Source organism: Solanum verrucosum, unplaced genomic scaffold (genome assembly GCF_900185275.1).
Source record: "Solanum verrucosum unplaced genomic scaffold, falcon-dt-bn FXZP01000102.1, whole genome shotgun sequence".
In the NCBI taxonomy this organism is placed as follows: domain Eukaryota; kingdom Viridiplantae; phylum Streptophyta; class Magnoliopsida; order Solanales; family Solanaceae; genus Solanum; species Solanum verrucosum.
The window spans coordinates 2,131,351-2,151,664 of record NW_026019930.1 but is presented as its reverse complement, the minus strand read 5'-3'; the positions used below and the strand labels follow the sequence as shown (position 1 = coordinate 2,151,664).

Below are 20,314 nucleotides of genomic sequence, written 5' to 3'. Positions count from 1 at the left end.
CATATTCTCATCAATTTATTATTTATACGTTTTTTTAATAAAATCAAATATGTTAGATATTATTGGTATTCTAATGTTAGAACTTGAAAACTTAAGAATCCCGTTAAGATTAGTAATATCAACATTTAAACATGTCATTTATTTTAGTTTTCTCATATCTACTAATGCATTACGGAGTTCAAGATATGAGCATTTTTGTACTTTCGATCAGAATTGAAAGTCAGCCAATTCAGGATTGACCAAGTAATTACAAACAAGCTAAAACATAAATACACTCACATCCAAATATGTGGCTTTCTAAACACGAGTTTCAAATGTAATTCAACAAAATATTTTGGAGGACAAACAAGGCCAATATAGACGGCTCTAATCTTCACAGAAGGGATTGATAACAAATGCACACTTAGAATCTTCTGGAAAACCTAACAAATTCTCTATAATTTTTGAGATCCTAGTTGAACAGGTGTTGCATCTTCTCCAGTGAGATAGGCTTATAACCAGTTTCACCATATTTCTTGCATGCTCAAGCAAAGACTTCAATAATTGAGTGAGCCCTGTTGTGTCATCTTTGAAGATATCATCACCACAAAACGCTAAAATAACCTTTGAATTCTTTAGTTTCTCTAAGGAACCTTTGATTAAGTCTCCTTGAAAGGAGAGGAACTTGTTTCCCAACACGTCAATGTCATCACCCAAGAAATTGATATCATTGTGGATAATCCTAACAGCTAGGAAATCCTTAAGCAAATAATGTGATTTCAAAATGCAATGATATAGTACTAAAATTGAGAAACACCATGTAAGCAACATGGTAGGCGACAATAAACAAGCAAATGAAAATGCACAGCAGAACTAAAATTTGGTAGACTAACATTTTTATGAGAACACGTAACATAAAGGAGATAAATATTAGAGAAAGTACTACAATGTTACAACTGAAATTATAGGAATGGACGCGTGATGGAGTCTTGAGTGTAGCCCCACTTTGTTGACATATCTTTGGCGAAAGAACAAAAAGAAGTTCAACTTTAACCCCCTCATTCACAGTAAATACGATAAAGTATAAACAAGTTCAGTATCAAAGGGGGTTGTACCTACGATGGCCTGAAATCCAAGGCTATACTTTGCCTCAAAAGGAGATGAGTATCGGTGGTCATAAAATATTCTAATAATATAAGACAATTACATAAAGGATGGAATACATACCATGAGGAATAATAATCTCTAACTAAATGGAGCAAACATGAGGAAAATATTAGAGAGTGGAAGAAACCAAAATATTTCAAAGCAAGAAATCAATTGAAAACATACCAGTTCAGGTAGTAATGTCAAATTCTCCAGATACGGAGTTGAGCTTAACAGGTTGCCTATACTGAGGAAGGAACATTTTGTAATAAACGAATTTATTGTCAACCATTTGCACTCCAGCAACGGCAACGGCAAGTCTGCATTTTCCAACATCAACTTGGAAATCACCTAAACATAAGCGAGAAGCAGAGTGTCACGTAAGCACACAGAATATCACAAAATAAAATTATGGGGCTTGAAAAAAACAAAAAATTATGGATTTAACTTCTGCTCTTTTACAATCCCCCCCTACACACGCACACACAAAGAATTCAAGATTATGGTCTTTTAACCTTTAGCATAATTCAGCTACATCTTTTATGTCACGACCCAAAAATAGATGTGATGGCACTCGTCGTATCCCACCAAGACAAGTCAGCCTAAAACCCAATCATTTTGATAAAGTGCGGAAATAAAGCAAAGTTCAATAGCAATTACTATTACGAAAACAAGTCAACTTAATTAAATCCCCAAAACCTGGTTGTCACGTGCACAAGCCTCTAATGTAAATACTAGAATTGAAAGAAAATACGCAAGTCTCAAATGACGTTGTCTTTCAAGTAAAAACAAAATCATAAACAGGAGTAAGAAGGTTCGCTGAGATGACAAACAGCTACCTCTCAGATCTCCACAGAAAACCTCGGAAACGAAGAGAATTGAAGGTATCACGAAGATCCGGGCTCGTAACCTACAAAAGATTGTAGAAGCAAGGGGTGAGTACCAAACCACACGGTACTCAACAAGCAAACCTCTAAACACAAGCTAAGAGTACAGAATACGAGTACTCCTTACACCCCATCCTAACCTCCATAACTACAACCTGCATAAAACCAACCCAACCTAACAATTTACAATTTACAAAGCATACAACTCAACAATAGCACTCTAACAGGTCATATATTCTCAATACACCTCAATATTCGTCAATAACCAATTTCACAGAAAGGCACTCACAAGATCAGCAACACACAAGATCAAATTCATTAATAATAAAAATGTGCAATGCAATGAAATGCAATGTCAATTATAGTGATGCATGTCTGACCTAATGATACACACCCGCTGTCTCTCAGTCCGGGACCCATGGGGGACATATCTGTCCATGCATCCATCGCGGCGCGCGATACGTCCCTCGAAATATAATATCCGTCGCGGCGCGCGACACGTCCCTCGAAATATAGTATCCATCGCGGCGCGCGATACGTCCCTCGAAATGGTACATCCTCCTTAATTTCTTATTCTTTCTCAATGCACATAACACTTGTCACAACCATGTCTCAGAATAATGCAAATGACATGTTCACACAAATAATGAGGAGATGACCATTTTCATAACATTGCACAAATCACAAGTTCAACGATGATTCAACAAGTCTTTCAAACAATTCTCAACACATTACACAAATAATTGATCACATTACTCCCAAACATATACCACAAGGAAATACACGAATTCCATACGCTTAACAAGGGTTTAGAAATCCACTTGCCTTAATCAATCAAGAATTCACTCCGGAACTTGAGCCTTCCCTTTTCGTTGAACTTCCAACTCTAAGCAATCTATTCAAATGAATGACCACAGTAAGATTCCCAAAACTAACAACACTCATATTACTATGTGTTTAGCTTTGACCCAAAAATTCACCCAAGTTTATAATCAAATTCCTAATCTTGATACCAATAACATGTCAACTCTTCAATTTTCTCCAAATTTCAAATCTAGGGTTAAGTTCCAATTTCTCCATATATCAACCTAATGGTATTCATATAAGTTTATACCATTATATTTAATTACTTATTTCAGTATAGAAAAACTTTGAATTATAATATAATAAGTATACGGATAAAGAACAAAATATCCAAGACGAATAAAGTTTGTGAATCCTTAATTCATTCGCTGGAAGTTACAACATGAAATCATCAATTCACCACCAATATTCCTTCCAATCATTTAGGCCATTATTACCTAATCATTAAACTAAGGTCTTGCCAATCATTATTAACCACTATTTAACTATTAAAAATTGAATCCTATCTAATAATATACACAACAACAACAATCTCCTGCCATCCCACTATCATATTACTTCATTAACGTCAATGTAATATGTTTGTTCTCTCGCCTAAGCCTTTAATTGTAAAATCACTAGATTTGGAGATACAATTCTCACCTGAATGCTCTTGTCGACGGCGCAGGTGAGTATTCCAACCCTTTCTATTTCTTTTTCTCGGCTGCGCAAGTGAACTGCTGTTGTTCACAACAATCAGCAACATTTACCCTTTTATTTCTTTTTTTTTTCCTTTTATTATTTATTTATTTATTTTCCTTTTCTATTATTATTAGCAACAAAAATAATCTTTTATTAAATCTGAAAATCATTCCACTCATTCTTGTAAGTCATAACTTATTTAGAAAAACTACTAAAAAGGGCTAATAAAAAAAACTAATGATTAAAATACATAAAACGACTAAGAGGGTCGTTACATTTTAGCTCATTAAGGTTTGATACTTGCAACTAATAAACATTTCTAACACAAGGAATCACAATTAGATACACATTGCTGAATCTAGAGAAGTGGCAATAAACAAACATTACCCTTCACCAGTTGGTTAAAAAATTTATTGACCACAACTAGTGAAGACAATATTATTTATTAAAATGTCACATTAAATTCAATTGAGAAAGCCTCATTAATATAGAACAGTGTCATGCAAACATAAAACATCGAAGGGGCAAAAGAAATGGCTACAGCGTTTGACTTGCAATAATGCAAAGACTCCCTCAAGAACTGAAGACCGTTTTTCTTTGGGTTAGAACCTTATCTTCCTCTACATGGCTATTGGTATAGGTTTCACAAAATCTTTTAGTAGGTCTCTCTGTTTTGGAACATGCTATTGGTTGGAGTTCATTCAATTTTTTGAACAATAATGCTAGATTTTATAGAATTTTAATACAAAATGACTAATGTTACAAATTAGTGCTGAAAAGAATTGCAAGTGGTTGTATCTGTTCTATATCTCTTCCTTATCTTTTGGTATCTCATTGTCTCTTTCCGTTTTTCTTTAAATCATTCTAACCTTCGGCGCACTATTCGTTAATTAATCTTGTAAGGAACTTCTATTTGAGAATGTTATTGATTATTAAGTCTTGATGCACTTGAAGCCACCAAATTAAGGCTGTTCTAACTAAAGCAGCCCATTCACTTCAGTCCATTACAAAATGGATAGATCTGTGCAATATGGTAGAAAGGCTAAGACCTGTAAAGAGATAGAAACAAGTATGTTGGAATAAAGCTCCTCAGGGCACTATCAAAGTAAACACTGATGGGAGCTTCTCACAACATTATGGCAAAACTGGCATAGAAGGAATTGTTAGAGATAGTCAAGGTGATTTTATCATGGCTTTCTCTTTCTCAACCCAATATAGCAGTAGCAACAGGGCTGAAGCTATTGTGGCAGAGTTTGGAGTGAAATGGTGGTCTTAATGGGCATCCTAATTTCACTTTAGAACTTGACTCATGTTTGTGGCCAACACGGTGACAAAGGAGGACAGTTCCAATCTGAAGTTTAAGCAGATCGTGGACAACATCATTAATTACAAGAGGAGAGCTGGAATCAAAATCAATCATTGCTACAGAGAGGGAAACCAGAGAGCAGATTTGCTTTCCAAACTTGTCTCAAGCAATGATCAGAACTTGTTGATCCATTCCCTCCATCAACTTCCAGGGAAGGTTAAGGGTTTGCTACAACTTGACAAGTGCCAAATGCCTATTAGGACAAAGCTTGACAAAGCTATTTTTTTTTCTGTAAGCTGTGTTTTTGTGTACATAGTTAACACCAGAGGGTTGTAAAATTATTAGGCATTCTGGACTGATGGATGATAATATCACCAAGTAGCTACAAAGATGTGTTGTATTGAGGCCCTTTTTGCTTATGCAACACCACACAGACATTGCCTTGGTAATTGAATAAACAAAAACAAAAACAAATTAAACTAATAGAAGGAGCCAGTATTTAACCTCTCATACTTGACCAAAACCATATGAGTTAAACAGGAACAAGAATCAAAGACAAACATATCAAGTTAGCGACCTATAACTGACAGACCTAACACCCCCACCCCAGAATGCAATTAAAAAGCCTCTCACTAGACATGCAAATGATGAACTCTGGTCATTAATATTGATATAGACTATAAACGAGAGTAACTATATTCATGTTCAACTTGAAAAGATTAGAGATATTTGAGACTGAAAACTAACCTCGATAAACCAGGAAGGGACCGTTAGTTCACTAGCATAACGTACGTCTGCTAAGATATCTTTGATGTCAATTAGATCATTTGTAACACCCCAAGTGTGATTATGGAAATTAAGATCTGCATGGACCAAAGAAGAAATGTCGCGGAGTCTAAATTTCACACCATGGAAAGCCCCAGATATCTCTAAATGCTGAACAAATGGAGCAACAATATCGAAGAAGCAATGATTGTCAAGTGGATCCGAATCATTCAAGGGATGCCTATGATCAATCAATAGCAATCTCGTGCATTTTGGATAAGTTATATGCAAATGATGAAGACCACAAAATTCACTTAGCTCCAGCGATTCCAGCTGAGGACAACCTGATGATATTTGTTTAATGTTTTCATCCCCCAGAAGCAAATTAGTCAGAGTTAAACTCTTGAGGGTTGGCCAATTGAGTACACAATTTTCAGATAATTTACAATACTTGCAATTTAATCCTACAAGGGATGAGTTACTGCAGAGAACTTGGGGCAACGTATAAGGTTGCTCATTAGAAACCCAAACTTTCAAATAAAGATCCTTCACATTTTTGTTCACAGCAATTTCAAGCCATTTATCAATTTTGGAAATAGTAGACACATCATCCTGGTTAAGTACAAACTCAAGACTGAACTCTTTAATGTTAGAGCATCTATGGAGACGCATTACATTGTCAGTGAAGGAAATGAACCTGTTGGCTTTCGAGCTACTGTTGAGTTTCGAGGTTTTAAACAGGAAGAAACCATCCCTGCTGTCAAAATTCAGATTGTCGATGTAAGTCCATAGGTACTGCCAACGCTTAGAGAGAATAGATGTTTTGCATGCATCGGTTAAGGTCAGTAGAGAAAGAATTTGAACGATAACAGAGTCAGGCAGCAGACTAATCCAATCAATACCGCTGGTTTCACTCCGAATCCTCTTTGTTTTCGAGTTTCCACAACTGCCAGCGGATTGCTTTTCCTCTTCTTTGCCCATCCTTTTCTCTGTTCCGACACAAAATCGGTGAAATCACACAGCAGAAGAAGTAGAGAGGGAAAAGATAGATTTACTGTGGAGTAGCAAATTATTAGGGCTAAGATGGGGGAAGTGATCCGTCAATATTCGGAATTGGAATAAGACGGTCGACTGTCAAAATGGGACGGGTTATGACTTGGCCCCATTTTAAAATTTAAATTAATTTAACAAGCCCTCTTCACCATAATCAAAGAATAAATTAGAAACAAAAAAGGAAAAAATTAGCAATTAAGTCATAACACCTAACATAATTAGTCAAAATAACAACACTTTAAAATATTTATTTAAAATGGCAGAATGACAATATTTTTATAAAATAACATGTATTCAGATTTTAGTATTTAAAATTAATTTTATTTATAGAAAGAGTCCTATATTGGACCAAATTATATACCAATAACCGTTTAAAGAAAAAAAAAATTAAGCCAATACACATTAACCTTTTTTCAACTCCATTCACGTTTCTTCCCCACTTTTCACGTTTCTTCCCCACCTTTCATGTTTCAAGTGTATCTTTCTTCAAGGTGCTAAATTGTTGTTCATCAAGAAATCTTCTTTATTGTTAAATGAAATCTATTTATTAATTCAAGCAGATTTATTGATTGACAAGGTAATTTCCATTATCCATTTTGATTTGACACCGATTCTATATATTACGGATTTTCAGTCGAATTTTTCAATTTTTATGTGATTTTGTTTAGTTATTCATCAAATAGTTATGATTTTCAATTTTTTTGTGATTTTCTTTTAATTTTTCAGATTTTGGAGAATCTAGAAATTCATATGTACGTTTATTTTGTTTGATATTTAATACATTCTAATTTTTGATAATTTCGAAATTCAAATTATCAAAAAATTTGTCTTCATATTTGAGATTTAGTAGATTGTAGTAACTACATTAGCACACATACATCATCTATTGTTTGATTTCTTTATACATTCATATTTAATAATTTTGAATTTTGCTTATAGGGTTACTAATGCACAAGTGAATACGGATTCAGATTCGGTTTTGATGGAAAAAAAATCGAAAAAAAGAACATAGTAGATGAAGAAGAAGAAGAAAGACAAAGTCAAAGAAGAAGGTTACAAAATTGAATTCATACCACAACTGTATTCCTATTAATTTTTGTTTGTCAATTGTTTTTCTTTTACTCATCATTTGTATTTTTATTTTAAAACATTGTATTTCTTTTTTAGTTTGTAGTAATTTAAATAGTTATATAATGTATTCGTCACAATTCTATATCTTATGATTGAATACATAATTTATATAATTGTGACGAATACATTATAAGAAGGGCAATGGAAACTTATTGGTATTCATTTTTTCGTTTGAAATACAAAATCATATTGAAATACAACCTGATATTTGAAATACAAACTTAGTAAGACATATTTTGTATTTTATTTGGCTAAAGCAATATAATTTTATGAATACATAATATATAAAATTGTGCGACGAATACATCACAAGAAGGGGAATACAAAATTATTGACATTCATTCTGCGTTTGATATACAAAATGATATTGAAATACAACATGATATTTGAAATAAAAACTAAGCTAGAAAATACTTTCTGCAAATTTAAAGTGAAATAATAATATAACAAAATTGGATATTGAAATATAAATACAATTTATTTTGAATAAACTTATTCTATAAATACAATTTATTTTGAATAAACTTATTCTATGTATTATATATGTATTCATCGCAATTGTATTTTTCAATATCATTATGATCTACAACTAATTTGTATTTATATTTTGGTATATACTACACAACTGCCTTTATTTTTGTACTTGAACTAGAATGTCAAAGAGTTGTATTCATAATAAATCAATACCAACATTTTTTGTATTTTAAATTAGTTATACATATCATTAGGTATTTGAATACATTTCGGATGAACACATATTCAAAGAAGTTCAAACATTTAAATATCCAAAACAGAGGGCATTAGAAATTTTCCAACACTTCCACTCATATAAGATATAAAATACAAACTACTATTTTCAAAAAAAAAATATGAAATTCTTAAGAACAAAGAAAAAAACGCTAGAAAGAAAAATGGCAACATATGCTTCTTCAAAAACGTAACTGATGTTAAATTTTTTAAAAAAAATACCTTTTTTGAAATTTTTTGTTCCATGATTTTCTCTATTCAGTTATTAATTATTTGTATTCTTTCAAATTAATCAAAATAAAATAAATACATAACTCAATCCTTAACAAACTAAAATATTGACATTTTAAATAAATAGTGAAACTATTGCTAAGGAGTCCCATTAAAAGCTAAAATATTGTTGTTTTGAAAATTTTCCCATTAAAAAAACTTACAAACTTTGATAAGAAAATTTTTGATCCTCTATCACGTCACCATATTATATAATTGATTGATCGAAGATTAACTTAGAATTCGAACTCGCAACTATGCCTGGGAACTTGTGACCCAAACCAACCAAGCTACATACAATTTTGGTCACGGTGTCACTTAAAAGAATATGGGTGTGTTTGGTATGAAGAAAAATGTATGTTTAGTTGATTTTTGACTTATTTTCTCATGTTTGTTTGGTGAGTAAAAAAATTTTTTAGTGTTTGATTTATGGATGAAAAATATTTTTGAAAAATATATTTTATTTTTACTAGAGTAGAAAATAATTTTTGAAATAGAAAATATTTTTTAAAAACAAACTTAAATTTTTTTTGAGGGTGGGGGGGTCGAGGGTAGGGGTGAAAAATTGAAATTTTGAAGTTGAAAATATTTTTTTAAAACAAACTTAAATTATTATTTATTTTTTTTTTGGGGGGGGGGGGTTCAAAGGTAGGGTGAAAAAATGAAATTTTGAAGTTGAAAATATTTTTTTAAAAACAAACTTAAAATTATTTTTTTTTTTGGGGGGGGGGGGATGGTAGGGGGTGGGGTGGGTGGGGGTCGAGGGTAGGGTGAAAAATTGAAATTGAAAATAGTTTTTAAATTATTTTTTTTTGGGGGGGGGGGGGGGGGTCAACGGTAGGGTGAAAAAATGAAATTTTGAAGTTGAAAATATTTTTTAAAAACAATTTTTTTTGGGGGGGGGGGGGGGTAAGGGGTGAGTGGGTGGAGGGTGGAGGGTGGAGGGTAGGGGTGAAAAAATGAAATTTTGAAATTGAAAATATTTTTTAAAAAGAAACTTAAATTTTTTTTATTTTTTATTTGGCGGGGGGGGGGGGGGGGGGGGGGGGGTCAAAGGTAGGGTGAAAAAATGAAATTTTGAAGTTGAAAATATTTTTTAAAAAACAAACTTAAAATTTTCTTTTTTTCTTTTGGGGGGGGGGGGGGGGGATGGTAGGGGGTGGGGGTCGAGGGTAGGGTGAAAAATTGAAATTTTGAAGTTGAAAATATTTTTTTAAAAACAAACTTAAATTATTTTTTTGGGGGTAGGGGTGGTGAGTAGGGGAGGGGGGGTCGAGTGTAGGGGTGAAAAAATAGTTGAAAATATTTTTTTAAAAACAAATTCAATTTTTTTGGGAGGGGGGGTGTGGGCTGGCCGGGGAGGGGGGTGGGTGATCGAGGATTGGGATGAAAAAATAAAAAATTGAAGTTGAAAATATTTTTTAAAAACAAACTTAAAAACAATAAAAAATTGATGGGGGGCGAGGGTAGTGGGTGGGGGGTAAAAAAATAAAAAATTGAAATTAGAAATATCTTTTAAAACAATTTTTAATATTTTTTTGGGAGGGGGTGGGGGTAGGAGTGAGGGTGGGGTAAAGAAATTGAATTTAAAAACAAGCTTTAAAATTTTATTTTATTTTTGGGAGGAAGGGGGTGGTTGGGGGGCTGGCTTGAGGGTAGAGACAAAATAAATTGATTTTTTCAACAAAAAAGTAATTGTAATTTGAAGTTGGAAGAGAGTTTTGGAAAATGTTTTCCTTAAGTTTTGAAGGAAAGTCATTTTCTTTAAATTTGAGGAAAATGAGTTGATTTGGAAAACATTTAACCCAACCAAACATGAGAAAATTGGATTTTCCTTCATACCAAACACACCCTATATCTTTTATGTTTGCTTTTGCTTTTTAATTAGGACAAATTACTTAACTACACTCCTTTACCTACCTTAATATCCATTTATCCCTACTTATTTCAAAATTTTCAAAAATCCCTTATTTTACCTATGTATCCCGCATGTATCACGTGCACAACGCTATGTATCTCGCTATGTGGAATGTATCAAACGATAATATCATGTGCACAACGCTATGTATCCCGCATGTATCCCGTGCACAACACTATGTATCCCGCTATGTGGAATGTATCAAACCTAATGTATTCCGTGCACAACGCTATGTATCCCGCTATGTGGAATGTATCAAACCTAATGTATCTCGTGCACAATGCTATGTATCCCACAAACATCATTTTTAAGGGATTTTTGGTAAATAGAAAACTAGAAGGGATATGATGTTATTTAGTACTTATAATATGTGGTTCCTATAATTTATACTTTTAATTATATAAACCTATTTAGTAAATTCCGAGTTGGGCCTTCCTAAATCCACACCCGGACACAATCATCTTCTATCCAAACTTACGTTTTGTGATACATACACAAGAAGGGTGTTGACTATATATCTTATTTAGCAGCCTAATTTCAAGGATCTGTATTGATCATTAGGCTATATATATATATCTTACAATTATATTATCAAAATATATTACAATTCTTTCATTCCTATTCAATTCTAGCTAGCTAGTTACTATATATACAATGAAATACATAAAATTAAAAGTAGAAAAGTTTGGTCCACGTGCAGAAAACATGAATAGGAGTCATGTACATTGAGGCCAAGATGAGAAAACTATTTTAATCAGCTTGATGTAGTACTTGAGCATTTCAACATAAATAAGCTTGTCCTTGGAGCTGCATAAATACACCATTAACAAAAATAATTAGTCGATTTAGTAAACTATTATTTTAAAGCTAATTTAACAACTTTTAATCTTATATATGTACGTACCAAAACCGGTGGCCTCCGAACTCTTCATCAACCTAAGCCTCTTGCAAGATTCAACAAACATTCTAGCAAAAGAAAATGGATCATAAGAACAAACATGACTGGCATAGAAACACACATAAACTATGGTGAAATTATATATATACAACACACCTAAAATATGTGATGGTCTTATATATTACTCTCCTAAATTTATTTCGTTTATGGTGAAATTATATATATACAACACACCTAAAATAGGTGATGGTCTTATTACTCTCCTAAATTTATTTCCTCCGTATTATTTACTCCATGTCACTTTCGTAAAAAATGCGAGTTAAAATATATACCACGGGTATATACAGCGCCTATATACTAGCAAAACAAGAATTTTTTGTTAATATCATATTTAATTTGATTCTTTCAGATTCAAAGGCCTCAAACACAACAAAGTACAAAGTCCCTAACTATGATTTATACATTATATATTTTGTTCCAAAAATTGTTGCAATCTAACAATATATTATATATCTTGTTCATAAATATAATTGAAAAAAAATCCTCTCTTCCTACTTTTTTCCCCTACCCAATATTTATTGTCTAATTACTTTTCAATTAATAACTTTTAAGTCCCAATGGTTTGATCATGTAGAATTTGATCCATTTTCTAATTGAACGAAAAGTATTCTACTGAACATCTCCAAGTAGCATCCAGTCCCCATCATTTAATCTCTTAACCTCGCACACAAGGTAGGATACGACATGTGTACATGCATGTTACTTATTGTTGTTGTTATTGAGGTCACCTCACGACAGTGAGACTCGTTCCTAGAGTTATAATAAGTGGTAGTGAGACTCGATTTAATGATTTCTATTTGCTCTAATATATACCATGTTAAAATTTATGATATATCATCTCATATAAGTTTTATGAATATTACACGTAGCTAGGTTAAATTACTTATTCCAATTTGGTTGCAGTAGTGGAGATTTCATTCTGGTGAGGATTCCACATACGATAAAAAATAAAAATTGACTCCTCTATTTGAAAAAAAATGGGCAAAGGTAGGTGTTGGATACGATATTATAAGAGCTTTTGGATTAATGTGGAAGGACACGTTTAGACAAATGGGTGGTTCCTTTTGTTTCATGTCATTAATTAGAGGAGTTAATCACGGAAAAAGTGAGCATAGGGTCCATATATATACCAGTACGATAACAATAATATATCCAATAAAATGTCTAGAAATTAGAAGAATACAACATAGATAGACTTAGCTTTCTTAACTCTCTCTTCTTTTTTTATAACTCGTTTGGAATTTTTTTTATAACTTGTTGGCAGTTATTTCTTATTTACTTCCACTAGCGCAACAAATATTCTGCCTGATCGATAAATTTTATTTATATTAAATTTAAATAAGTGTTTACTATATTGACTATATATAAGTAGTGTCTTTTTGCCTTGAAGTGCAAGTATAGCTACTTTGATAATGAAATGGGTTATGAAAGAAGACCGTGAGATCATGATCACTCTTTTTTGCTAAAGTTTAAGCTATCATCTAGGTTGTGAGCTCAAGATGTGAGAGTTAGGCTCGACTCTTATATGAAGTTAATCAAGTTGGAGATTGTTTAAGCTATCATCTATGTTGTGAGCTCAAGTTTGCATCGAATGATATGGTCATTGTTAAGACATAACCCAAAATTACATATTTCTTTTATAGAAACCGTCACAATATATGTGATACATGAAGGAAAAGTCTTTTTATATTACAAGATCTCTCATGTTTGAATTTTAAGTTTATAAAATTCTTTTCGAGTCAAAAAGTCATAATATTTCACACGATTGTATGCGTCTTCAATAGAAATTAAATGATATAACTCATATAAATTAAGAAAAATAATTGGCTACAACTTAGCTATATGTATCTACTAGTGATTGAGTGAAGCAAAGCATGGCACTCGTGTGTGGAAAAAGATGTTGGGACCAATATGTCTTGGGCACTTTAAGGAACAAGTCAACCTTAGAAGATTCCATGTGCTAAACCAACTCATGAATTTAAGAAGAAGAAAAAAAAGTAATGTCTGAGTCATGTGACCCTGTTGCTTTGTCGGATTTTGACTTATTTCTACCCCTTTATCACGCTTCCAACCGACACGTTCACACTCTCATGTACCTCTCCTTATATATGTCTACATTTAAAAAGAAGGAACTAATCAACGATAAGGTCCTAGTAGAGTGAATAAATATTCTTCTATCTTTGATTAGATATTAGATTCGAATCTCTTTAGATTGCATAATCGCTTTTATCAGAGAGTGTTTTATCCCTAAGTAAGACTTTTCAATGTCAATCCAGATACAGAGGAAGGGAGTATTATAGGTGGAGCTTTTTCACTATTTTAATATATATATATATATATATATATATATACAGCTAGTAGCCTATTGTTTTATTCAATTATTTATTTATGAACTACTATAACTTACTTTATAGGTGCTATGGTAAAATTATTTTACATTTCTATATTGTAGGTGCATAGTGACTAAAGTCTAGTTGATTATATTGCTCTTGAAAAATACCAGTCTTGAATATAATAATAAAGAAAGGTTTGCCAGTTTAGTTCCCATATTGATTGCTTCCCTCAACAAGAAATTCTGGTTAATTAATTTGGTACTTGTTCGTACTGTCCAAAATACTCCATATTATAGCACATGCCACACATGAATGCATATTTAGGTTGAGCTTTTGAAGATATGTATGGAGTCGCATTTGCTAGGGAGCGTTTTATCTTAATATGGGATTTTCCAGCGTGAATCTGAATTTAGTCGGGTTCCAATGTGGATATCGAACACCGGGTGGAAAAAAAAATAAGATTAAACAAATTTCAAATTAACCTTATTATAAATTTTTTTATATATATGATCAATTTTCTCATAAATATTTGTTGAATGTTAATAATAGAACTTTTATTAAACACATTTGGAAAAAGGCTAACACACATGACTCATGAGTTACGAAATTGGAGCCTTTCAAATAAGAAAAGGTCAATCCACGAGTAAAACAAGATTTCCAAAATCTAGTAAAATACACTACTCAAGAATGAGTATGAGTATTCAACCTTTTTGATAAATAATTCAACATTCAATCAACGACAATAATATTCAACCCTTTTTTTTAAAATATGAGTGTTAATCAATAATGCTATATTAAATTTTAAAAATATCTATATAAATCTATTATGAATAAATCATGAGTTCACGTGAATTATAATTCAGACAGTAAGGACATGCACTTCATTAATTTTTGAACGTGAATATAGTATAAATTAAAGTGAGTAATTTGGGGGGATGGACAATTTGCGTGGACCAGTTTTTGATGTGTTTCAACATTTAAGGTTAGTTTTCTTGAATTGATCCAACATATCATATTTTTCAGTTATATGGTATCATTCCTTTTCTAAAAAAATTCAAACAAAAATTGACCTCTCATAAAGGGGAACGATCATGACTTCAACTTTTTCTCATGCATGGGTAATTTATTTTTGGAACAATTTCCATTATTAAAATTTGCGGACTGAACAGTGAACAGACTAGAAAAAGTGAGTCAACATTATATTACACTTTTTATGAATTAAAGAAAATGACTCTGCAAATATATAATATGAGATAGAAGTTTTTAAAAAGTATTATTAATTAATTTACATTGTAAAAACTATATAAATGGACCATAAAACTTAAAATAACTATATGTTCATACCCCAATCCAAAGTAATTCAAGAAATACCATTCTCTTAAAAAAATAAATAAATTATATATATAGGACATACCCCCCATTCATTAAGGCTGATAATTTTCGCTTAACTGATACTAAATCAATATCATATATTGTATTGATATCATGAATACTAATAATTGCGCTTAACTGATACTAAATCAGTATATATATATATATATATATATATGTATATACTGTATTGGTATCATTGACGTTTCTCATTCAAAAATTATTTATTAGTCAATGATACTAAAATCATGTTATCCTAAAACAATATTAATTTTAATTAATACAAGAATGCCTTCTGTCGGACGTATCTACGAGGGCATCAACGATCATGTGCAGTGGTAGTTTAATTAGTTGCTATATATTAATACTTTCTCAGTTCAATTTATTTGATATTTTTTTCTTTTTTAGTCTTTCCTAATTAAAAGAATGTCTTATTTTTATAATTATAAATAAATTAATTACTTCCTAAATTTAATGTTAACTCAAATAATATAACATTAATTGAGATAAAAAAAAAAGTACATCTGACATATTTTCGTCAGTATCGGACAATTGTGAGTTGTGACTGAATTATATATAATATTCTTTTTCAACTCGTATAAATAATATTTATATACATACATCCTTAATTCACGTTATATGAGAATTGAAAAACTTGACCCGATCGAGAACATGGTTTACAAGTTTCCCATGGTTTCTTGAGTCATTTGGAAATAATAATTAACTAAGATTAATGCATCTTGTTAATTAAAAAAATGGACTACGTTTGACTGATAATTAGTTAAATTAGTGTTGGGATTCCAATAGAATTAATTAAGTCTGATTAGCATGCATGCATGTAAGCGTTAAAAAGTTATATATATATATATGCTTTTACTGGAAACTATGCAATGTTCATCTGTATTTCATATATACATATAGTCCAAAGAGAAAGATACATTATATATATATATATATATATATATATTATATTATATAGTATAAAATACATGGGAAATTGAGTTGGATGGATGCGGCAACTTTGACATTTTAACTTATGCATGAACCTATATATATTCTTTTGTTAATTAGCTATTCTAGGTCAATTCCCAGAAGTCGTACGTGTGATAACACATTTAATTATATAAATTGACATATATATTATCAATGTATATACTTCTATTATTACAACAAGTTATTTAATTTACATTATTCTTTTAAGTTATTGAAGTAGACTTATTATAGATATAGCGTTATATGTTGTTGTAATTACAAGTATCTCTACTATACTATGAGAACATTTTACACTATAATTATTAACCTTGTTAATATTATCGAAAATTTGTGAGTGTTTTGCAAATATATGTTGATTGTTGAGAACTTAATTAAGTAAATAAAAATATCCTAGTAAATATGGAGAAAAAGTCTCAACAATTTTGAACTCTTAAAATTTTCACTTGTTTTAAACTATGGAAAAAAAATTAACAATTCACTTAATATGGACCAGGAAAGTAACATATAATGAGATAAATGAAGAGAAACATTTTTTTTTAATAAAAAAATTAAATATACTAAAAGCTAATGCATTAATAGCTGCGAGCTTTAAGTACGTTATATATCTGGATTACATTACAAATTAACAAAATTATCAACCAACATAAAAGAGGAAATCATGATATAATTATGTCTTACAATTACACCTAATTAAAATTACAGGTACATTTCCATAATACAATTAAACATATATAGGAGAAACAATAACATAATTAATTTAACTTAATGATATGAGAGGCTATTAATTAATTAAAAAGCGTCATTTCTCTTTGGACATTAATACCCTTGAGAAAATCTTCTGTTCGAAGCCCTATCACTTTTGCATCAGATCTCTTCATTATCCTTAGCCTTTTACATGATTCACTAAACATCCTGTTAATTAAATCACAAATTTAGTATTAATATTAATTAAAAATAAATAGATACTATAGGCCTGCTGGTAACAGTAAGAAATATTCAAAACACAATTGAGTGTATATATAATAATAAAACGACATGCATGGAAAAATTGTCTAAAATTTCATGATTGTGAAACTGTGTAAGAAGAAAACGTGGTCCAAAAAAGCTTTCAATGTGATAATTACTGCTTGACCCTTGATGTTTCTTGTCCTTGGGGACATTTTTGTCTCATTCAAACAATATTATTAATTTCTTCCATAATTATGCCTTAATTTGTCGGCAATGAAAAAAGCTGAAATTAAAATCATTTAATTAAATTAACCATTTCTTCTATCCCTATCTCTATCTATTTCTCAGCAGATGTGAGATGAGAAGAGGGAGTTGTTCGAATGATAGGTTGTGAGTTCGAATCATCAAGGGAGGAAGCTAGGAATGGGTAAGAAAAAAATTTAAAAAAACATCACTAGATATTTGGTTGACAAGTTCAATTCAAATGTTTAACTCATCGAATGAATTATGCTCTCGTCAAGTTTTTAAAATTAGTTTATTTTGAAAAATATATTTTTTCAAATGTGTATAGTAAAAAAGAAATTGTAAGAAATAGTTTGTATTTGATCAATAAAATATTTTTGAACAACAAGTAGTGTATAATTTTTTAAAAGTTCTTATTTCTTAAAATTGTTTTTCAAAAAAAGTTTTTTATAACGAAAAAACCACTTTTTTTTTAGCTTCTGAAAAATTAGCTACTCCATAGAACACTTACTTTTACGAAAATTTTGACCAAAATCTCACTTTATTTAAAATAAACATCTTTTTTGAAAAAAATAAGAACTTTTAATCATTCATAAACTTGGTCAAACAGACAATTAAATCCAACAAATCCACATGAGAAACATCACGTACACCTAGTAAATTAAGTAGTAGTACGGATTATGAAAAAAAAAAAACTGTCCAAGAAGTCATCGTGTTAGTATAAACGACGACAAAACATTAAAGTTGGTGATTTAATATAATAAAAACTCACATTAATCATTATTTCGTAAGAGGCGTGCAAAATTTTATATGAACAAGTAAACGTAAATGAAAGATGTAAAAAATGAACTTACTGCCAGGGAACGTCACCCACAAGCATCCAGTCTCCATCTTTATCCTCGTATATCGGAATGTACTCTGAACTACCTTCACCTATCCACAAATTCCCACTTCTCAATATATATGATCGTTTTGTACGAGGGATAAGAGATGAGAAATAACATATGAAATACATAGAAAAAATAATACCATACCAACTCATACAAAAATATAAACTCAACACTCATATAATTCAAAAATTCTAGTTTTGTCACTGATTATAGGGGAAAGGGTCAGATATACCCTCAACTTTGTCATTTAGAGTTGATATACCTCTCGTTATAAAAGTAACTCATATAATTCCTATTGTTATACAAATGACTCACACGAATAAATTATACAAAGAAGAAATTATTTACTTACAAATGCCATAGAAGTGGAAGAGTTTTTCAAGATTGATAACAAATCCAGAATAATCCTTATGAATACTCAAATCAACTTTTCTAAGAAATGGTGCACCATCCATGCTAACTTTCACGTACATCTTCTTCGATCGAGCGTTACTATTATTGTTCTTTCTCCGATAACCACAAACCGGTGGCCATCCAACAACTTGGTTCTTATCATCGTCGTTAACGTTGGTGCTACTTCGATCACTATCGATCTCCGAAAACACCCTTTTTTTCTCATTTTTTGAACTAGGAATAAGCCCTAATCTAAGCTCTGTAATTTCAAGTTCTGTTGCCATTTTGTTTGATGAGAAAAAAGGGGAGTTAGTTTATAATTTATATATATAGTGTGTGTGTGTGTGTAAGAGGAGCAGTGAAAATAAATGGTCGGTCACATGAGAAAGCATGGTAGGGAACTATATGTTACCTATAATACTAATATGGACCGACAATTTCCTAATTTTCTATGGTACCGCTATCGTACGTATGTAGGGTTATACTTCCTCCGACTAATAGAAAATAAAAAATTAATGATAGATAAAATTTCATAGCTAAATTAAAAAAAAAAATCATACTAATTGCATTTAGCAATGGATTATATATTAGAAAATTAAATTAGCTTGGAATTTTGAATGACGAATTATCTAAGAATTGCTGATAAATTTCGAAGCTAATTTCATATTTTTAAGTTGTACTGTCTACGGCGAAATAAATGATTTTTTTGGTTTTTTTTGGTGTGGAGCACATCCCTTGAAAAGTTAAAAAAGACATTAATAATAGTGTCCGTTGCAAAATAAATGATATTTTGGTGTGCATCACATTAAAAAAAGTAGTTAAAACAGTGATTTGTTAATAGTATCACTTTTTTTGCTTCTTTTAAAACTAGAGATAGTCGAAGGAAACTCATTATATAGAATTTTGGATTAAAATAATTAATAATCACTTTATTCAATTTAAGTGTGTTGTTTCTTTTTTAGTCTAATTCAAAACGTGTCTTCTTTAATATTTAGTAAGTTTTTAATTTCAATATTCTACCTGGCATAAGTTTGAAACCACTAATTTAAAGAATATACACATCTTTAATGTGATTTTTTCACACACACAATTTAAATTAAAAAACAAATTAGCTAAAGATAAAAGAAATTTTATTCATCTCGTCACAATTTTTGATAATTTTAGGGTTTGTGTCTTTTGCTTCCTATGAAAAGACTTTGGCTTATTTATATCTAGACTAGACTAGGTTATTTGTCCTACAATTCAAGTTTTGTGGTTTTGCTTCTTTTACTTACCTTTATAGGTAGAATATTGCTATAGAAATGTAATTAAAATCTAACATGAAAAAATGATTTTGAAGAAAATCATATTATTATAGTGAAATGTTATCATAACAAAATGATAATTATAATGAGGGCTCGACTATGTGTAATTCATATATAAAAATTTATTTAAACCC

The 20,314-nt window shown here is 30.9% G+C and overlaps 2 protein-coding genes across 2 annotated transcripts; both read right to left on the bottom strand.

Annotated features, from left to right (window-relative positions):
• Window positions 1-366: 366 nt before the first annotated feature.
• Window positions 367-6,609, bottom strand: LOC125831694 (putative F-box protein At1g49610). The gene is made up of 4 exons (XM_049510881.1): window positions 6,378-6,609; window positions 5,611-6,332; window positions 1,312-1,476; window positions 367-738 (listed from the first exon to the last, which is right to left on the bottom strand). The coding sequence occupies exons 1-4, from the start codon at window positions 6,607-6,609 to the stop codon at window positions 367-369; spliced, it is 1,491 nt and encodes a 496-aa protein (XP_049366838.1).
• A 10,327-nt stretch (window positions 6,610-16,936) lies between these two features.
• On the bottom strand, window positions 16,937-19,161 carry LOC125829651 (auxin-induced protein AUX22-like). Its single transcript, XM_049508845.1, has 3 exons — window positions 18,836-19,161; window positions 18,448-18,526; window positions 16,937-17,314 (listed from the first exon to the last, which is right to left on the bottom strand). The coding sequence occupies exons 1-3, from the start codon at window positions 19,158-19,160 to the stop codon at window positions 17,188-17,190; spliced, it is 531 nt and encodes a 176-aa protein (XP_049364802.1). The 5' UTR covers window position 19,161; the 3' UTR covers window positions 16,937-17,187.
• Window positions 19,162-20,314: the final 1,153 nt, after the last annotated feature.

What these genes read in the sequence shown, in the direction of transcription:
- LOC125831694 (XM_049510881.1), bottom strand. Translation starts at nt 6,609, where the DNA reads ATGGGCAAAGAAGAGGAAAAGCAATCCGCTGGCAGTTGTGGAAACTCG. An exon ending in GAATTTTGACAGCAGGGATG is followed by an intron (nt 6,333 to 6,377) that starts GTTTCTTCCTGT and finishes GTAGCTCGAAAG; the next exon opens with CCAACAGGTTCATTTCCTTC. An exon ending in TGACATTACTACCTGAACTG is followed by an intron (nt 739 to 1,311) that starts GTATGTTTTCAA and finishes TATTTGCTTAAG; the next exon opens with GATTTCCTAGCTGTTAGGAT.
- LOC125829651 (XM_049508845.1), bottom strand. Translation starts at nt 19,160, where the DNA reads ATGGCAACAGAACTTGAAATTACAGAGCTTAGATTAGGGCTTATTCCT. An exon ending in CTTCCACTTCTATGGCATTT is followed by an intron (nt 18,527 to 18,835) that starts GTAAGTAAATAA and finishes ATTTGTGGATAG; the next exon opens with GTGAAGGTAGTTCAGAGTAC. An exon ending in GTGGGTGACGTTCCCTGGCA is followed by an intron (nt 17,315 to 18,447) that starts GTAAGTTCATTT and finishes TTTAATTAACAG; the next exon opens with GATGTTTAGTGAATCATGTA.